General features: G+C 37.8%; 2 protein-coding genes across 2 annotated transcripts; one reads left to right on the forward strand and one right to left on the reverse strand.

The window, feature by feature from the left end:
* Positions 1-8,336: 8,336 nt before the first annotated feature.
* On the reverse strand, positions 8,337-14,680 carry LOC306863157 (acetylcholine receptor subunit delta-like). The gene is made up of 12 exons (XM_079406369.1): positions 14,337-14,680; positions 13,747-13,892; positions 13,535-13,579; positions 13,157-13,266; positions 12,916-13,071; positions 12,706-12,818; positions 12,424-12,624; positions 12,088-12,199; positions 11,787-11,901; positions 10,285-10,495; positions 10,066-10,184; positions 8,337-9,503 (listed from the first exon to the last, which is right to left on the reverse strand). The coding sequence occupies exons 1-12, from the start codon at positions 14,392-14,394 to the stop codon at positions 9,321-9,323; spliced, it is 1,569 nt and encodes a 522-aa protein (XP_079262495.1). The 5' UTR covers positions 14,395-14,680; the 3' UTR covers positions 8,337-9,320.
* A 1,140-nt stretch (positions 14,681-15,820) lies between these two features.
* LOC306863005 (calcium/calmodulin-dependent protein kinase II inhibitor 2-like) lies at positions 15,821-17,678 on the forward strand (the record flags this gene model as incomplete). Its single annotated transcript, XM_079406140.1, has 2 exons — positions 15,821-15,989; positions 16,363-17,678. The coding sequence occupies 2 exons, from the start codon at positions 15,821-15,823 to the stop codon at positions 16,431-16,433; spliced, it is 240 nt and encodes a 79-aa protein (XP_079262266.1). The 3' UTR covers positions 16,434-17,678.
* Positions 17,679-18,754: the final 1,076 nt, after the last annotated feature.

Below are 18,754 nucleotides of genomic sequence, written 5' to 3' on the forward strand. Positions count from 1 at the left end.
TACAACAGATTCTGTGGAACCACACCATAGAGATTCAGTGATCAGTGGGCTCTGCCCCATAAACATGCACTCTTAATCATAAGGGGAGAAAATAATCAGAGCAGGAAAACTGGAGCTGTCAAGATTCATTTGCAGCACAGTCCGGCTCTTGGGCTTTTTTAGCGCCTGATTTCATATTTGTCCCCTAAGTGTGCTCTTTTAGGAGAGCCGTGTGTGGCCTCAACTGCTTTTGAAACTGATCTGTCACACTGAATGACATTTTAGTTTTTTTCTTGCATATTTTGGATAGTGTGCCCCCTTCTGACAATCCAGAGACATGACGAGATGGCGGCGCGTTTAGACGCAGCGACCCGGAGCTCTCCCCTTAGCAGCTTTAGTAACAATAGCGTCAAAACTTATACACGAAAAGCAATCTTGCGTCTAAGGGACTGTTGTTTGGGACGTGCACCGAGTGATTGTGGTTCCATTCCGCTAGAGATTATACGTTCAGCGGCACGCACGAAGATCAACAACAGACCCACTGAGAGGAGATGCAGGCGAAGATGTGAGAGGAAGCAGAAGCGGGGTAAGAGAGCCGGTATCCGAGCAAGGCTACGATTAGCCCCACACAAATCTGCTGTTCCCAGCATCTTCCTCGCTAACACCCGCTCCCTTGTTAACAAGATGGATGACGTGAGATTGCGGGTTACCAACAATTACTTGGATAGCTGCATTACGGTGTTTACGGAGACTTGGCTGCATGAAAACATCCCCGACCTAGCTGCCGAGCTAGCAGGTCGCTCCCTTTACCGTGCAGACCGCACAGCCAATTCCGGTAAGGCAAAAGGAGGAGGGGTGTGTGTCTACATTCATAACAGTTGGTGCACGGACACGGCTGTTATTGAGAGACATTGTTGTCCGGATTTGGAATTTTTAATACTTAAATGCAGACCGTTTTACCTGCCCAGGGAATTTTCAATTGTCTTCATTACTGCCGTTTACGTCCACCCTCGAGCTAATGTTAAGCTAGCCATGGCAAAGCTACATGACTCTATCTGCAAGCAGCAAAACAAACACCCAGAGAGTTTTTTTGTTGTGGCAGGTGATTTTAATCACTCATGTCTAAGGGCTGTTCTGCCCAAATTTTATAAAAATGTGGACATTAAAACAAGGAAAAATAAAACACTGGACCAGGTCTACACAAATGTTTCTGGGGCTTATAAAACTCACCCTTCACCTCATCTTGGACAATCGGATCACTTGTCTTTGTTCTTGACACCAGCCTATAAGCCTCTCATCAGCAGAACAAAACCACAAATCAAGACAATACAGATTTGGACCGAGGAGGTTTCTTCAGCTTTGCAGGACTGTTTTGAAGATACCAAGTGGGAGCTCTTTGACCAGTCAGACCTTGAGCTATACACCACCACAGTCCTGTCTTACATCAATTTTTGTACAGCCACTGTAACCTTGGAAAAACAAATCAAGGTGTACCCCAATCAGAAACCTTGGTTTAACAACAGAGTGCGGGAGTTGCTCAGAGTTCGGGACATAGCACTGAGATCACGAGATAGGGAGGAGTATGGGAGGGCTAGGGCCAACCTAAACAGAGGCATAGCACAAGCCAAGCGGAAGTATAAACAACGGATTGAGGATAACTTCAATGAAAATAATCCCCGTGCCATGTGGCAAGGTGTAAGGAACATCACTGACTATAAGCAGAGCAACAGTCATCCATCCTCCACTGACCCCTCCCTTCCTGATCAGCTAAACACATTCTTTGCCCGCTTTGAGGACAGCTCTAGCAGGAGGTCAGACCCAGATGCAGACACCAGCTTTCCAGAGAGCGATCAGCCATTCACTCTCCAGAATTATCAGGTAAAGAGAGTACTATCCAACATCAACTGCAATAAAGCAACAGGACCAGATGGCGTTTCAGGACGAGTATTGAAGGCATGTGCTAATCAGCTCACTGCAGTATTCACACACATCTTCAACCTGTCGTTACGGCAGGCCACTGTTCCCACCTGTCTGAAAACTGCTACTATAATCCCCATACCCAAAACCTCTGCTATTACCAGCATGAATGATTACCGGCCAATTGCTCTCACCCCAGTGATTATGAAATGCTTTGAGAGACTGGTTTTGTCCCATATCAAAGCATGTATCCCTCCTGATCTTGACAAACACCAGTTTGCATATAGGATCAACAGATCCACAGACGATGCTATTTCAATTGCACTGCACGCAGCTTTTACACACTTGGAAAATCCCAATAGCTACGTTAGGATGCTGTTTGTGGATTATAGTTCTGCGTTCAACACCATAAATCCAATAAAACTGGTCAACAAACTGCAAACACTGGGTCTGGGAGTACTTCTCTGCCACTGGATTGAAAGCTTTCTCAGTAATAGACCCCAGCACGTCAGGTTTGACCACCACTGCTCTCAAAACATCATTGTCAGCACTGGGGTCCCCCAAGGCTGTGTTCTTAGTCCAGCACTCTACTCTTTGTTTACATATGACTGCACCTCCTCCCACAATTCAAATACCCTCATTAAATTTGCAGACGATACAACCTTAGTGGGACGCATAACTGACAATGATGAAACTGCATACAGAGAGGAGGTCCAGATACTAACTACTTGGTGCAAGGACAATAACCTCATTCTAAATACAAAAAAAACAAAAGAAATTATAATAGATTTCAGGAGAAGCAAAAAAACACCCCACAATGGTCTGTGTATTAATGGAGAGGAGGTCGAGCGAGTCTCAAGTTTTAAATTTCTGGGAGTGTACATTACTGAGGACCTGACATGGAGCTTGAACACCACCTGCATTATTAAGAGAGCTCAGCAGAGACTGTTCTTCCTGAGGACCCTGAGACGCAACAAGCTTCCCCGGAAGCTGCTGATCAGCTTCTACCGCTGCACAATAGAAAGTGTCTTAACATACTGCTGTACTGTGTGGTATTCTAGTTGCACTGTTGCGGACAAAAAAGATTTACAGCGGGTTGTGAAGACAGCTGAAAGGATTGTTGGCTCCCCACTTCCAAACTTGTGTGATATCCACTCAAATCGTCTCTACACACGGGCAACAAACATCCAGCAGGACCCCTCACACCCCGGAAACTACTTTTTCACCACCCTCCCCTCAGGTAGACTGAGAACTCCAAGAACACACACTAATAGGCTACAGAACAGTTTCTTCCCCAGAGCTGTGGACAGGCTGCAGAAATCATAGTAACCTCTACCAACATCACTAACATTCAGTTTCCCTATAAAACATGTACATTGACACTTACACAACATACAATATACATAACTTATATGTGCAGACAAGCTGTAACACATGGGCCAATTGCAATAACGGACTTTATGCAATAATGGCCCTTCGAATTTTGAGTGTCTTAAATGTGGTTAATGGACTATGGGCACAATTGAATGATCTCTGTGCAATAGCTTGTGTTTTAGGTTTTTTATATTTTTAATATTTTTTAGAGTATTTATATTATGGGTTGAATGTATCATAATGTTAATGTGTGTAAATGTTTACTTCAATGCTGCTAATTGGATTGCTCTAACATAATTTCGTTGTATAAGCATATGCAATGATAATAAAGATCAAATCAAATGAGCAAAAATTGCAGTCCTTTTCTAGCAGCTTTAAGCAAAATAGAAAAGATTGATCTCAAGCTTTATGTATATTTTCTTTAATAATATAGCCAGGGAAGGCTTATAGATACACGCATATATGAGTTGGGATCTTGTAATAATCACACGCTTAGAGTGAGATCTGGATAGTTTTAGATACAAAAGAAAAGCTTGTCCTTTGTTCTGGGACAAGTGCTATGAAATGCAGGGAAAGCACTGCTTCCCATGATAGAAAGATTCTGTCAGCTCTGCTTCCTTATGCTGTTTTTGCTGTGCAAACAGGGTGGTAAACAAACACCTCCAGATGGATGAAGGGGGGATCGGCTTCAAAACGCATTGCTGCTTTTGAGTGGGAGAAACTAGGGTTTTTTTTTTTTATTTCCTGCCGGCCTAGATGTTGTGGAGACGTTAAATTTATTCCCCCATGCTACTCCTACTCTTCTCAAATGGCAAAAAAAGAGAGCGTATGCTGTTTTGGAAAATGAAGTGGGTTAGCAGTGCTGTCTGACAGCTGCCACAGGGCTGCTTATCCATAATAAACACAGCCGGGTGGAATATATTTGTGTGGCACCAAGATACCTGTGTGTCCTGAGAACAAGCTGAGAGGTTGCATACTTCAAGTAAGCAAATTCTCAGCTTGTTCACAGGTCACACCGGTATCTTGGTGCCAAGTATAATACTTCTTCCCTTTAAGCCAGAAATCCCTTTAGGTAGCATGGTGTTAAAGAAATGATCAGTGTCTCCGTCATGCTGCCAGTTACTACAGAACATTTCTCCACAGTTTGTAAGCAACAACAACAAAAAAAGAGTTCTTACTGGGATAAATATTTATAATATATACTGTTGAAAATTTAAATATGTGCAAAAAAATGTGTTAATATGACAGTAGAGCAGAAAGCTGTCCTTTTAATTGCAAACCAAATCTACAACAATGCGATTCATAAATAGGCATAGACATGAACAGAAAAATACATTATTGCATTATTGCAACTTAGCATACCATTAGCCTTCACAAAGCCTTAAATAAGGGCAAACAAAACCAAAATAAAACTGTAAAAGAGCACATATTCTAAAACTATATACAAGTATGCCTTTGTTATAGGTTAAGAATGTATTTAAGCATGGGCAAAGTTTTTTCAAAAACATAAACATTCTGAAATTCACCATTTAAACATTAACCTGTTGCCTATGGCGTTTTCATGTCCCATTGTATATATGGTACTCCAAAATATATATTCTATGAAACATGAATATGTACATGAATATGTACTTTTGGTGTTAGGGTTAGTAGGTTACTGTCAATATTAGTAACTATTATTTTTTCATACCTCCCTGAGAACTACTGTATACAGGTTCATAATTAATATGAATAATACATAATAAATAATAAATTCTTAAGTAAAGGTCATGGTAACCCACTAGTAATGACTGAAGTCATTGTAAACTTTTGAGGGTTTTGTAAGGTTTTGGTTAGTAATTCGATTTACTAGATTTGGTAACACTTAAATCATTACTAGTGGGTTACCATGATCTTCACTTTAGAGTACTGATCCAAATAATTAGTAATTTCTTCAGAATGATGTGGTAACACTTGAGTCATTACTATCATTCCAAAACCTTACATATATTCAAAATCTTACAATGCCATCGGTCAATATTAGGGAGTTATGATGCTTATCACTTTAAAATACTGATCCAAGTAATTAGTAGTTCCTTTAGAAGAATTTGATAATTCTTGAGTCATTACTAGGGGTTTACCATGTTCTTCATTTTAGAATTAATTATACATTATGCATAATTCACAATAATTAGGAACCTGTATAGAGTAACCATAGCAACCTGTATAGAACCTGTGTTCTTTCTTGATAGGGTTCTTGCTTCTTGTAGAAGGTTGGCTGAAGGAAAACATTCTGAATTGATGATGTACAAGCACTGCCTTATATAGAGAGGGATTCCCGCTCATATTTCGCGCGCTTGATCGCCATTGGCCAGTTTCACTGGTGTGCTTCAATAAGGCTTCAGTAGTATTTGAGGAAAGTCTATTTCCCCATAGCAATGTAGAGTGACCGAATGGATAGGGAACTACAAGTTTCAACTGAGCGTTATTATTTACTAAATCAATAATCTGAGTTTCTTGTTAGGTAATGGTAGTTACTACAATGTTAATAGTGCATTACACTGTAAAAACAAGAAAAAAGAAAAAGAAAAAGAAAAAAAAAGAAAGTTGAGCCAATTTTAAAAGTTTAAGGCAACCAGCTTCAGCAGATTTTTGAGTTCTCTCAACTTATTTTTTAAGGAAATTTCTCAACTTTTTGTTGTATAAACTAAAAACAAGAAGTTGAGAAAACTCAAAAATCTGCTGAAGCTGGTTGCCTTAAACTTTTAAGTTTGCCCAACTTTTTTTTTTTTTTTTTAGTGTAGTCACTTGTTCCTGTATAGTTATTCATTAACAAAAGGATCAGTATTCTAAAGTGTTACCCTAAACGCTAGCACTATGTCAGCAAACTCACAATTATAGCTTCATTATAAATAAACATTACTTAGATATTATATGTGTAGCACGGTTTATTAAAATGATTTTATGTTAGATTATCAAATGTTTACTCAACAGGGTAGCAATTTCTTCTGGTCTTCTGGTAATTAGCCGCACAACAAGCCCGTCAAGTTTTGTCATTAGATGTCAAAGCTAGTGTGCATGTCTTGAAACTAATATTGCAAAAATAATGTTAAAGTTCCCTTAACCACTGCTTGTTTCATTATATGAATTAAATCATTAATTTCCAAAAAAGAGAATGTTGGATAAAATGAAAACAATATTATTAGGAATTAAAATAACAAAATACACTAAAAATAAGATAACACGGGCAGGTAAAAGATATTATGTTTAAGTTTAAGTGTCACTGCTACATAGCCTACTATTCACCACATTGTAAACGGAGACCCACCCCCAGCACTCAACCTAAACTGGTCCGGGTGTGCATGGCCATATCTCAGCCAAAATCAGACCAGCCCTTATGGTCCGCAATCGGGCCGAATGTGGCTAAATGAGCAAATCGTGCCAGATCCGCATATCCAAAACCTAGCCAAATCTGGCAACCATTACGAGTGAGCCGACACTCAGCCGCAATTGGCCCGATTGCGCTGGCTACTTGGGATAACACTGAATTTAAAGGGATAGTTCACCAAAAAATTTAAATTCTGTCATCATTTACTCGCCCTCAAGTGGTTCCAAACCTGTATGAATGTCTTTGTTCTGCTTAACACAAAGGAAGATATTCTGAAGAATGTGGGAAACAGAGCAGTTCTGGGGCACCATTGACTTCCATAGTATTTTTTTTCCTACTATGGAAGTCAATGGTGCCCCAAAACAGCCTGGTTACAAACTTTCTTCAAAATATCTTCCTTTGTGTTCGGCAGAACAAAGAAATTCATAAAGGTTTGGAACTACTTGAGGGTGAGTATGGCAGAATTGTCATTTTTGGGTGAACTATCCCTTTAAAGTCCTCATCGCCAAACGTTAGGATGGTTTGCAGGCTTGTTTCAATTGATTGTAGATTAATATTTATTTAATCCATTGCTGTTTGTTCTCTGTGTTCCGAGGTTTATTAAGTGACAGTCCAAACGATTCAGTCTGTGAGTGAACTGCCTTAATGATTCAGACTTCTTCTTCTTTTGGCTTTTAATGGCGGTTGGCAAACAAGCGATAGGTGCATTCCTGATTCAGACTCAGTCGCGCGACCCAGTTTTTGTGAATCATTTAGGGTTTTGTTTACCTGTTTAAACAATTAACAGTAAAGGATCTAAAAAGTCTAATCTAAACAATTACTACTCTAAAATGGAAGAATTCATAAAAGACCTTAAAAAGATGAGCTTTACATTTCTGCTTTTAGTACATGATGCTTTCTTACATCATTGTTGCTCAACTAAAGATTGATAGATCACTTTGGTTCAGTAGTCACAATGCCTGTTTGATAAGCCTTGTTGAAGCTATTGGTCTCGCTGGTCTGAGCTTTCTCTTGCTATAATAGCATAACCGCTCTGCTGATGGATGGCCGTTTCCACAAAGCTACACAAACACTCTCCAATAGAGCGATTGCAGGCCATTAAGCCATTCTATCAAGACCAATGGACAAATGTCTAGAGGAGCTGGGGTCCCTGTGGTGGGGATATAGATCCATTCTTCAGCCCTCCACAGTCAACAATTTTGGATTAATCTCCAGTTTAGATTTCAGATCCAATCTCAAGTCCAATTTGTGTGGACCACAGTAACAAGGTTTTTAAGAGTCAATCGATCAAAGTTACTACCAACTTCCAGATCATTTAACAGACACGACAGAGAGCTGAGTTATTTTCACTTAATAACCCACAGCATGTGGACTATTAATTATTAATTTCACAACTTCAGGGTTGAGCTGGAGGGAAGGGCCTTGGACTGTAATGGCGGGAAAATCCTCATTTCGTCTAAATGGGGCAAAGACACTCTAGAGAGGACAGTGTGGCCTCCAATCTAAGGTTTAGTCTTTTCTGCATGTTCTGTTAAAAAAGATAATGACAGTCTGAGTTTATAGGGTCTCCAAGCAGTGGCTTACATAAATTCCAAGATTGTGTGTGAACTGATAGGGAGAGAGCACTAAATTGGACTGTTTGTGCAAGTCAAGGACAGTCGTTATACTTTTCTAAGCAATCAAATGTTTTTTTTTTTTTCACCTGGCACACACAATACGCGAAACATTCCATAGACATGTATTAAAGAAGGGGAAAAATGTGAAGGAGGGCTCTTTTGACTGGGGCCAGTAAGTAACAACCTAGCAACCACATAGTAACACCCTAGCAACAACCCACAAACCCTTGCATCATGATTTTGCATGAGTTGGTTGGCACACAAAATCAAGTTTTCTCCATTTCAAACCTGTTATTACTATGTCTGCTTCACTGTTTCCACCACCAAGGAAGATTTATGTACTTCAATGACAGGGATGTGATTTAGACCTAAAGGTTGAATGAATCAACTCCAGTCTATTACACTCTGCATAATCAAACCTCTATATTTTTCACTCCAGTCGCTTTTCTCCTTCTCCTGTCCCTGTGGTGCTGTATAATAGCTCAAGTGCTTCAATAACACAACAGTGTTAATTATGAAAGGGAAGGATGATGAACAGATTTTGAGTGCAATACTAAACCCAAGTGGTGAAACATTGCAGTGCAGTATTTATGATTTATTTATATAATTGCATAACAGACAGGCAGCCGGTTTGTGAGCTGCTCCATTTTTAACTGTATTTATAATTTAAAATAGTGGGTTCTACTTTCCTTGCATGTCCAGGATCCTCTCGATGGATTAGGTTGTTTCTATTCTGAACATGTCCTTGTGAGATTGTTCTGCAATAACAACACAGCAAAAATAGCTGAGGAAAAACTTTGATTATTTACCCCTTGAAATAACAATTACAACCAGGAGGAAACGGCAAGCATTATTATTTTCTTGCCCTTCTCACAGAAGAAGAGGTTCATTCGGCACACTTTTTAAACCACATACATAATAATCAAGAAGCCTGTGTAAACAGCCTAAATGGAGAATAATTTATATTCATGCTTTACATTGCTGTCAGAATATCCTTTAAGACATTTCTGAGAGTGCTGGAGCTATTATTCATTATTCATCTAGCAAACTGGCGTGGTGTAAAGAGGTCATGAAAAGCGCTTGTTTTCTTCTTTATAGGTGAAAGTGTCTCCTTGGAAGGGCAGCACTGGTGGCTGGTTGTAGATGCCCATCAGGAAGATGCAGATGGTTCCTAATGTCATAACTGGAGTGACCAAATAGAAGCAGAGTCTGTCCACTGTCCTGGCAATCCCACTCCAGTTGTCCTTTTCCTGATTTAGAAAAATGTGTTTAGTAATTGAATTCATCATTAAATAAAATGAATTAAAAATTTATTAAATTAATCACTGAAATTAAATAAGTTAAAATTTAAATATTTTATAAGATACATTTACAGTGGAAATTATTATTTTATGTATTTCTTTATATGCAACCAACTATATCATTATTAAAATATAAAAATATAAAAAATTTATTTATCCAAATTATATTATATTATATGAATGCAAAGCAAAATAAAAAGTTTCCAAAAATAAAACATATAATTATATATTTATACAATTCATATATATATATATATATATATATATATATACATCTTTTGAAACTCAAAGTGAAATGAAAAGTTCCACACACACACACAAACAAGGCTAAAAAAATCACTACAAATGGTTCAGAAATATTAGATGCAATGAAACCTAAATTATTATAAAAATCTGATGTATCAAATAGTTTGACATTTTGTCTATAGGTTTAAAAGTCTTAAGGATTTACAGGGTTAAAAGAGGAAATCATCTCCTGCAAAGTGTTCACTGGATTTAATTGTCTTCTTACCTCATTATAGTCATTTTTGTTGTGCATGTGCTTAACGATGTAATTGGCTCCTTCCACAGCTGGTTTCATCTCGTTGTACAGCTGTTCCGACACCTCTGAGTCATTACTGGATGTGTATGCTGTGAAGAATTTACTCTTTTAATGGCATTAAACTGTGATAATACTTGAAATATGATCATAATGTGAGTTTAAGTGTCATGCTGATCACGTGGGACTGACTGGCTTTGGGAGTGGGGCGAGCAGCCATGCCATGCCTCTCAGACTGCTTCTCAAACATCAGATCGCTGCGTGATTTAACACTATAGTACTCCTCGGCCTGGGCGATGTACCCCAGTGAGCTGGAACGCCGTGGCAGCGCCCCCTCCAGGCTGGGTTTGCCATCGTCTGGACGGGACATGTGCAGAAGACGAGGCAGTTTCTCCAAAAAGAACTGTAGCAGACAAAATGAGCAGTCGTTAAAGAAAAAGTGCAAATGAAAATTTGCCAAGATTAAAATTAGCTGAAAATGTACTCACCCTCAGGTCAGCCAAAATATAGCTGAATTTGTTTTTTTTTTTGTTGTTGTTTTTTCTGTTAGAACAGATTTGGAGAAATGTACTCACCACTGGATCCTCTGCAATGAGTGGGTGCTGTCAGAATGACAGTCTAAACATCTTAGTATATAAAAATGATAAAAACATTACAATAATCACAAAAGTGATCCACAAGACTTCAGTCCATCAATTAATGTAAAGTAAAAAGTCATGTATTGTAAGAAACAAATTCATAATTAAGGCGTTTTAACTTTAAACTGTTGCTTCTGGCCAAAATCCCTAATAACGCTTTCCCTGGTGAAAACGTTTATCCTTCTTCACCAACAAAATTCACCAACATTTTTTAGAACTGTTTTGGACTGTTTTCGCTTGTAAACGGTGCTTGATCTGTGCATATTTCTCTCCTGGTTCAGATAAGACAACTTTTTCACTGGAGAAAGCAATATTATGGATATAGGACTTTTAGAAGGAAACAAAGAAGGTAAACAGAAGTTGGATTTGTTTCATTTCGACTGGATTTGTGTGGATTTCTTATGGATTATTATGTTTTTATCAGCCATTCAGACTCTCATTTTGATGGCAACCATTCATTGCAGAGGATCCATTGGTGAGCGAGTGATGTAATTCTAATGTTTGATACAGTATATCTACATTTTGGACATCCTGAGGGTGAGTACATTTTCAGCAAATTTTCATTGACAAATTACTTTTGTTTCTCTTTTATAAGTCACTTTGGATAAAAACATCTGCTAAATGCATAATAAATAAAAATAAATCAATAAATAGCTTTTTCTTCCTTTTTAGAAGTCACTTTTGATCAAATCATCTGGTAAATACATTAGTAAAACTAAATAAATGTAATATTTAAAGCAAATAAATCTCAATCCCATTTTTCATACTGCACATTATAATTTTGTGAGATTTCAAGTATTTAAAATACTTGATTTTGCCAGTGTTCTATTTTTTATTTACAGTATTTAGACAAAATACTATAGAATATTAATATTGAACATGAAATGAAAATAATTTTCAATGCATCTCTATGCATATGCTGCTACCATTACACACCACCAATAAAAAAGCAACATTTTGGGGCAATGTTTGTCATGCATGAGATTATCAGGTAGGTTCAAATGCAAAAAAATAAATAAAAATTTTGATTATCGCACAGACAAGTGAGGGCCTGACCTCTTTGGTCCATTCAGTCATAACATGGGTGCTGGGGGTCCGAAAATGCAAGTTGAGCACAATTACGCAATTCAACACCACCACAGTGACCAGTACCATGATAAACATCAGATACCTGTCAAATTAAAAAAACATTCATTTTATTGCTGTTTTACTGTTGCTTCTTTAAAAAAAACAATTTATTTTTATGCAGTATGTGTTTAAAATCAATACTTTCTTATCGTCATCAATAGCTTTTTGAATTTATACTATATTAGTGATACTGAAACATTCTCATGCAATATATCTGACATTGGCATACTTCACAATTAAGGGAACTGCCATAGACGTCTCAGGCAGACGCTGTGAAATCAACAGCAGAAACACAGACAGAGCCAGCAGCACAGAGATGGACAATGTCATCTTCTCACCACCTGAAACAGGAAAAAGATGTAATGACATACCGTTTTGTGATTGATATATGTGGATTTTAATATATTTAATATATGTGGATTTTAATATATGTAACAAACGTATTCTGATATACATAACAAACCTATTGACTGCTTATTTCAATACTCTGTCATTGTCTTTCTATCATACTGTGACAATATGGGGTTTATGAGCTTTAAACACCATAAACGGCAGGATCACTCACTGTCTGCAGGCAGGTAGTAGACGAGTGAGGCCAGGAAAGAGATGAGCACGCAGGGAATGATTACATTCACAATGTAGAACAGAGGTTTACGTCTAATAATGAGGTAAAAGGTGATATCCTGGTGTTTGTTGCTTTCCATTGGGATGTTTTTATAAGTGTTTTTCTTGGCAGGCATGTGAACAATTTCCCACTCGCCATTTTCTGCAAGAGAGGATCCAGAGATAGATTTGGTTTATGGATGAAACAATAGAAAAAGAGAAATATCTTTGTGTCAGATCTCACCTGTGAATCCCTCAGGATCAATAATAATCCATTCTACCTTGTAGGACTTTTCATTCTCGTCCTGCTCCTCTTTCAGATGTAAGCTAATTTCTTTGGCGTTGTAAGTTAATGAGCTGATGAGACAGAATGAGTGTTGTGGGTGTCATTAGGCAATAAAACACATGAAGCAATTTATATAGCAGTTAATAATTTGTAAAATAAAAAACATACCTGAACTTTAGTGAGCAGTTCTGCCAATCAAAAGGGAAGTAGTTGACATTAATAGAGCAGGAGCTTCGAAATATAGCTGGAGGCAACCAGTACACATATCCACTGGGATAGATCAACACGTTGCAGTAATAGGCCACCTGGAACTGGGCATCATTGCTATTTTAAAGAACCATGAAATCAAAAATTCATGTAAAATACATAACTACTGAGGAATAAAACATGACAGAGAAAGGCAGCCTACTTGTTTTCAAGAACAATTTCTGGTAACCACACCATACTTGGTGGCAGGCGCAGGACAGGAATGTTATCAAACTCTGTTTCATTCCACTCAAGTCTATAATCAGTCCAGCCCTTAAGAAAACAAGAGAGAATTATATTAGAAAAAAAACATTCAAAATATATATACATGTATATATATATATATACTTAACAGCGATTTATATATATATATATATATATATATATATATATATATATATAGCATTATGGTTATAATGTTTGTACAGGTTTTATATATATATATATATAATATTATATATTTACATTGCATTTCATTATATACTCAATATACATTAAAATTATACATAGCACAATGTAACAATTAAAATACTGTACTTACATGCTCCATCCACACATTTGTTAGTAATGTTTCATCAACTTCTTTCTGTCATGGAAAAATGCCTTTGTTAGACACGCTTGCACAGTATCAGACAATATTTATTTTACCTATATCACAGTATATGAAATAGCACATACTAATATGTCTGGTTTATAATATCTTCTCTGCTCTGTGTACAAAAACTGCTTATAGTGGCAATATTATGTACTCACCAAGGAAATAAGATTGGAAAGTGTCAGCGCCAGGTAAATATCTACAGTATCATCTTTATTTTGGACTGGACGAAGCTCTTTGTTGTAACTGCGCTCCTTAAAAAGGTAGTTGATGAGGCGTTCCTCTTCATTCCGGCCCCAACATTCTGCAAAACATGTTGAAAGTCAGGCCTACTAGTAGTTGATTTTTGACTGATAAAATATGCTCTTTCTCATAATCCCTTTAACAGTTAACTGCTGTTAACAAGCACATCTTCAGCTTTCAGAAAGATTTATCACATATATGTATTTGCCACATTTTTAAGAAAACCATTTTAAGAAAATAAATATGTGGATGTAGTTCTCTTACAAAAACCTAATCATAGAGGCATGCAACTCATAAAAACATAAGAATGATCATCTACTGATTCAATAACAATCTTTTATATAACGCATTCAGCATTCAGTCTTTAGTTTATGTGCTATAATTTAACATGTAGTAGTTGTGTTACTATATAAGTATGAAAAAACAACAGCTGACAGAATATAAGGGTCATAAAATCCCACATTTTAAATATTAAGCTATTAAATATTCATTTAGCTTGTCCTACCTTCGAGAAAGAAGAAAAATAAGGACACCGTCAACAGATGAAGAAAGCTTCTCATCATGTCATGCCGTTGTATGACTTCCTATTACTGTTATTGTCGTGCCCGTCTAGGGCTTTTCAGGACAGCTTTTCCCTTGACTGACACAGACAGGTGTGGGATCAATCCAGAGAGGAAAAAAACACACACATAATCTCCAGTGTTGACTACCTGCACTAAAGAGACTGTAGGGGCCTAAAATGAGTGAGCGAGGTGGTCAAGAAATACAGGCCTATATGTCAGCTTCCCAACACTTGTTCTTATCTCAACCAAGAAGTCGACCCATACTACTCCTCATCAGCTGTGAGATGCCAACTGCTCCACTTTGCACTTTTGTCCACATGGCCAGTCTAAAAATGGATCAACTACATTCCAGTAGTGATCCAATAGCAGACCACCTGTCTACAAAACAGAATGTGTTTACACAGACCGTGAGTCTTTAAGGCAAAAGTCAGATCTGTTGGAAGCCGTCACTGCTGGCTGACATTGTTGGATTGTAAAAGAAAGGTGGATTTTCATGTTTTCATGACTGTTTTTTTTAGCATTAGCCCAATAGGCCAATACGAATACAAGTTCTAGGGTGTCTTTGAAATACCCAGCAGAGGGAGCCAAAAGATAACTCAAGGTTTTTAACTAGGAGACAACCGAGCAAGGCCAGGATGAGCAAAAGCTTTTTACATATTTAGCCATATTTACTCAGTGTTTTGGCATACAATTTGGGGTCAGTGAGGTCTGAATTCACTGTTAATTTAAATAAATAAATAAGCACTGCTATATCCGGTTACATTGTCCAAATTAGTTGTATAGCCTATTGAATTTAGTCAAATACTTGTTGCTTTACTAAGTACTTAAAGGCTGTCAAGAACTGATGAATGGCTACTAGTTAGTAAAAGTGGGTGCCATCAAAATAAATAGTCATCTGAACCGCAAATTTGCAATTGGTTACAAGCTACTTGAAACGGGCATAAGGAATAAAAACTGTATACAATAGTATACAGTATACTATGAAAGTATGAAATACTACACAATATTTAATTACTTTCTAGTAATAGAGTCCTACTAGTAAAATAGATACTAGTTTAATTCCTAGTTAAACGTCTTATACTGTCTTTCATTCGCGCATCTTTATTTATTTATTTGTCCTACTCCCTCCCCCTTCAAACCCGGATGAATGACTTCACTTTTCCGTCTGTTTCCTCTATGGTCTCGGGATCTCCCAGCATTTCTCACAAGAGCTCATCCGCAGGCGGACGCATCCCTCCTCTCTCCGGTACAACCGACGGTTCGGTGAGGAGAGCAGCACGACTGGACCTGTTATTACAGGGTCTTAGCTGGACTGTATCTACCGACACTGAGTAAAAAGAAGTAGTCTATAAAGACTTCATCGAAAACTACCAACAAATAATACTCGCTTTTTCCCACGACCTTAGCTGGGAACTTGAGTATAGCCATGTCCGAAGTGCTGCCATACAACGAGGGGAAGATGAACGGCTACGGGGCGGACAGTGATGTCAGTCAGCTCTCCTTCAGCTGTCGACTGCAAGACACGAACTCGTTCTTCGGAACATCACAGTCCAAAAGGCCACCGAAACTCGGGCAGATTGGCAGGGCAAAACACGGTCAGTATCAAGCGAGTTAATATAACTACTTACCTGTAATTCCTGGTAATTCATAGTGTTTTTTTACTTCTACATTTTATTTAACATTTATTTTTACAATATTTTACAGTAAATTTAAATGTTTTATTTCTAATAGTTGAAACATTTTCCAATGTAGGCTATATGATGAGGGAACCTACAGTTAACCAGTTACAGTATTTTGTTTTTATAGCATTGTTTTTCCATTAAAACAATTGTATATAGTGTACATACATTTAAAGACAGGTCTAAATAGCACATTTTCCTGCTGACACAAATAGATAAATGCCTCTTTTCTTGCATTCATGCATACTGTTTGAAGGCTCCACTAAACATCTCTGCCCTCTCTCCACAGTGGTCATTGAAGATGACCGAATAGACGAAGTCCTCAAAGGGATGACAGACAAGTCATCTTCCGGTGTGTAAACTTGAATGATTATACCTCGTCAACCTTTTCTTTTAATCACCGGTTTGAAGCACTTGTCGCCTGTGCATGTGAACGAGAGGTGAAGATGATGATTCAGTGTACGAGTACAGGACGAAGGATGAAGAGCCACTCTGGACAGTGGGTTAAAATAGCGAGAAATTAAGATTCTGGCAATTCTCCAACTGAAACCCATCCCAAACCGCTGCTGTGAAGAAAGCTACCCAAGATTTCTGGTCATTTAGCCCCTCATCTCGTAGACACCGTGGTTCTGGGTGTGAGATTTCATCACAACATCAACAAACAGAAGCCCCCCACCCCGTTTCATAGGCATCTATCACACTATGAGCTGCTCGTTCAAGGGAGCTGTCCAGTTCAGCACCTGACGCACAACTTGACTGTCTTTCCAGAGAAATAAGCTATATTTATATCTTGCATGGAAATGGGATGATGTATGTAATCGAGGGAAGATTGATTACATGTTTTATTCATTTCCTCCACATCTACATCCATTCCATTTTCAATCCTTGACTGATCATATGCCCAAAATACATTTTATAGCCAACAAAGCCACTCAACGGCAGCAAGGAAGAGCTGAAGAATCAGCAATGGAGGGAAAATGAGAAGGAGTACTTCTTGTTTGATTTATTGCGTCTTTTCTATGACTGTTTATTTGTTTGGCGTCGTGTATAGATTAATATATACGGTTCTCTTTGCATGAACTTTTCTCTTGTGCCATTGCGGGTGTTTCCACCTCTTTTAAACCCAGGCACGCTTGTTTTTACCGAAATCAATATTTGTATTTTTTATATCTGAATATTTGTTACTCAGAACGATATTAATATTTCATCAACACAGACAGGGTGTGTGTAGATACAGAGGCATAAAACATAATCAAAAAGGACAGACTGAATGTTATTTTGGGGAAGGGGTTTCACACATCAGCATTAACACGCTTTCTGTTGCAATAAGTGATCATGCCTTTGTTGATAATGAAATGGTTAGGAAATATAATTTCAGAGTATGTTCAACAGCACACTCACTGTAATTACATCATTGTTTTTTTTTTGTTTTTTTTTTTGAGCATCTCAGTTGATTATTTATTTGTTTGTTTTTGTATTCTTTTGTGTATGGTTTACTGTGCATGGAATATTTTTCAAGATTATAAACAATTTATGAAGCAAAAAATTGTACACACGTCTCTACATTCTACAAATGAATGAATAAATGAATTCAGATGATTCATTCATGATGAGGTTTCTTTCATTTTTTACCTAAATAACTGAAAAATCTGAATATAGATCCATAGGCTAAATAACTAACAACAACAATTTATTTATAGGCCTACTGAGTGAAGAAAAAGAATTAACTCCAGATCTTGGGCTGTCCTTTAATTTAGATATAATCTGGTGAATTTGAGAGGTATCTGAGGCTCTTAATGCAGGAATGAGACCGAATGGGATAAATTCAGCTGTTTTCAGAAATTAGAGTGAGTGTTGCCCCCTGAGCCAAGCTGACAGCATGAGAACTAATGAGCAAACAAACAAACTTCACTGCTCAGTCTGCCAAGCATGGTGTGGCGCCTGCGCTCTGGGCGTGCAAGCATTCAGATTTAAATAAACTTGCAGATAAAAATACATTACTGAATATAATTACTGCTAATATTTGCTGTCGTACGTCGCAAAGGTTGCAAAGTTGCCACACGTCAGCGGCGCTATATTCACATCACTTGCCTCGTACAACTTCGCGGGCTTTTCGTTTCATACAAAACCAAATGTCGCCATCTTGCTGCTCAGTAATCGACTTTCAGGAAAATTCATACTCAAAAAATATTCTCTATTCAAAACAACACAATAAACAACTTAATAATAAACTGTTACTGTATATAACCAGATAATTAACTTCATGAAATTGGCTGCTTCCACCAGGGGATGACTATCTATCCAAATGTGAGCTATTGTGGAGCTGTTTTTCATGGTCTAATCGGTTCTTCTCAGGTGAGTGACAAATCACTCATCATAGGCTGCTTATTAAAGCGACAGGTAATCACAGGTAAGACACCTGAACACTGCACAGCACACATCGCTAAACCAGCTGTCTTTCTCTCCTGTTCCCATAATTCCACTCACCTAAAACACATATCCGTACATCCCTCGGAGATAAACACGACTTTAAGCTACTAGAGCACATGAGCCATTATTGAGCACTCTTCCATCCAGGCTTAAGCAAACAAGGGGAACAGGAAGGTGACACTTGTTTTAAATTTAAAAGTGTGTCCAAATTAACCAGTTTGACAACAGGAGGAGATACTTCTTTAGTCATT

The sequence above is a fragment of the Barbus barbus genome (genome assembly GCF_936440315.1).
Source record: "Barbus barbus genome assembly, chromosome: 44".
Lineage (NCBI taxonomy): Eukaryota > Metazoa > Chordata > Actinopteri > Cypriniformes > Cyprinidae > Barbus > Barbus barbus.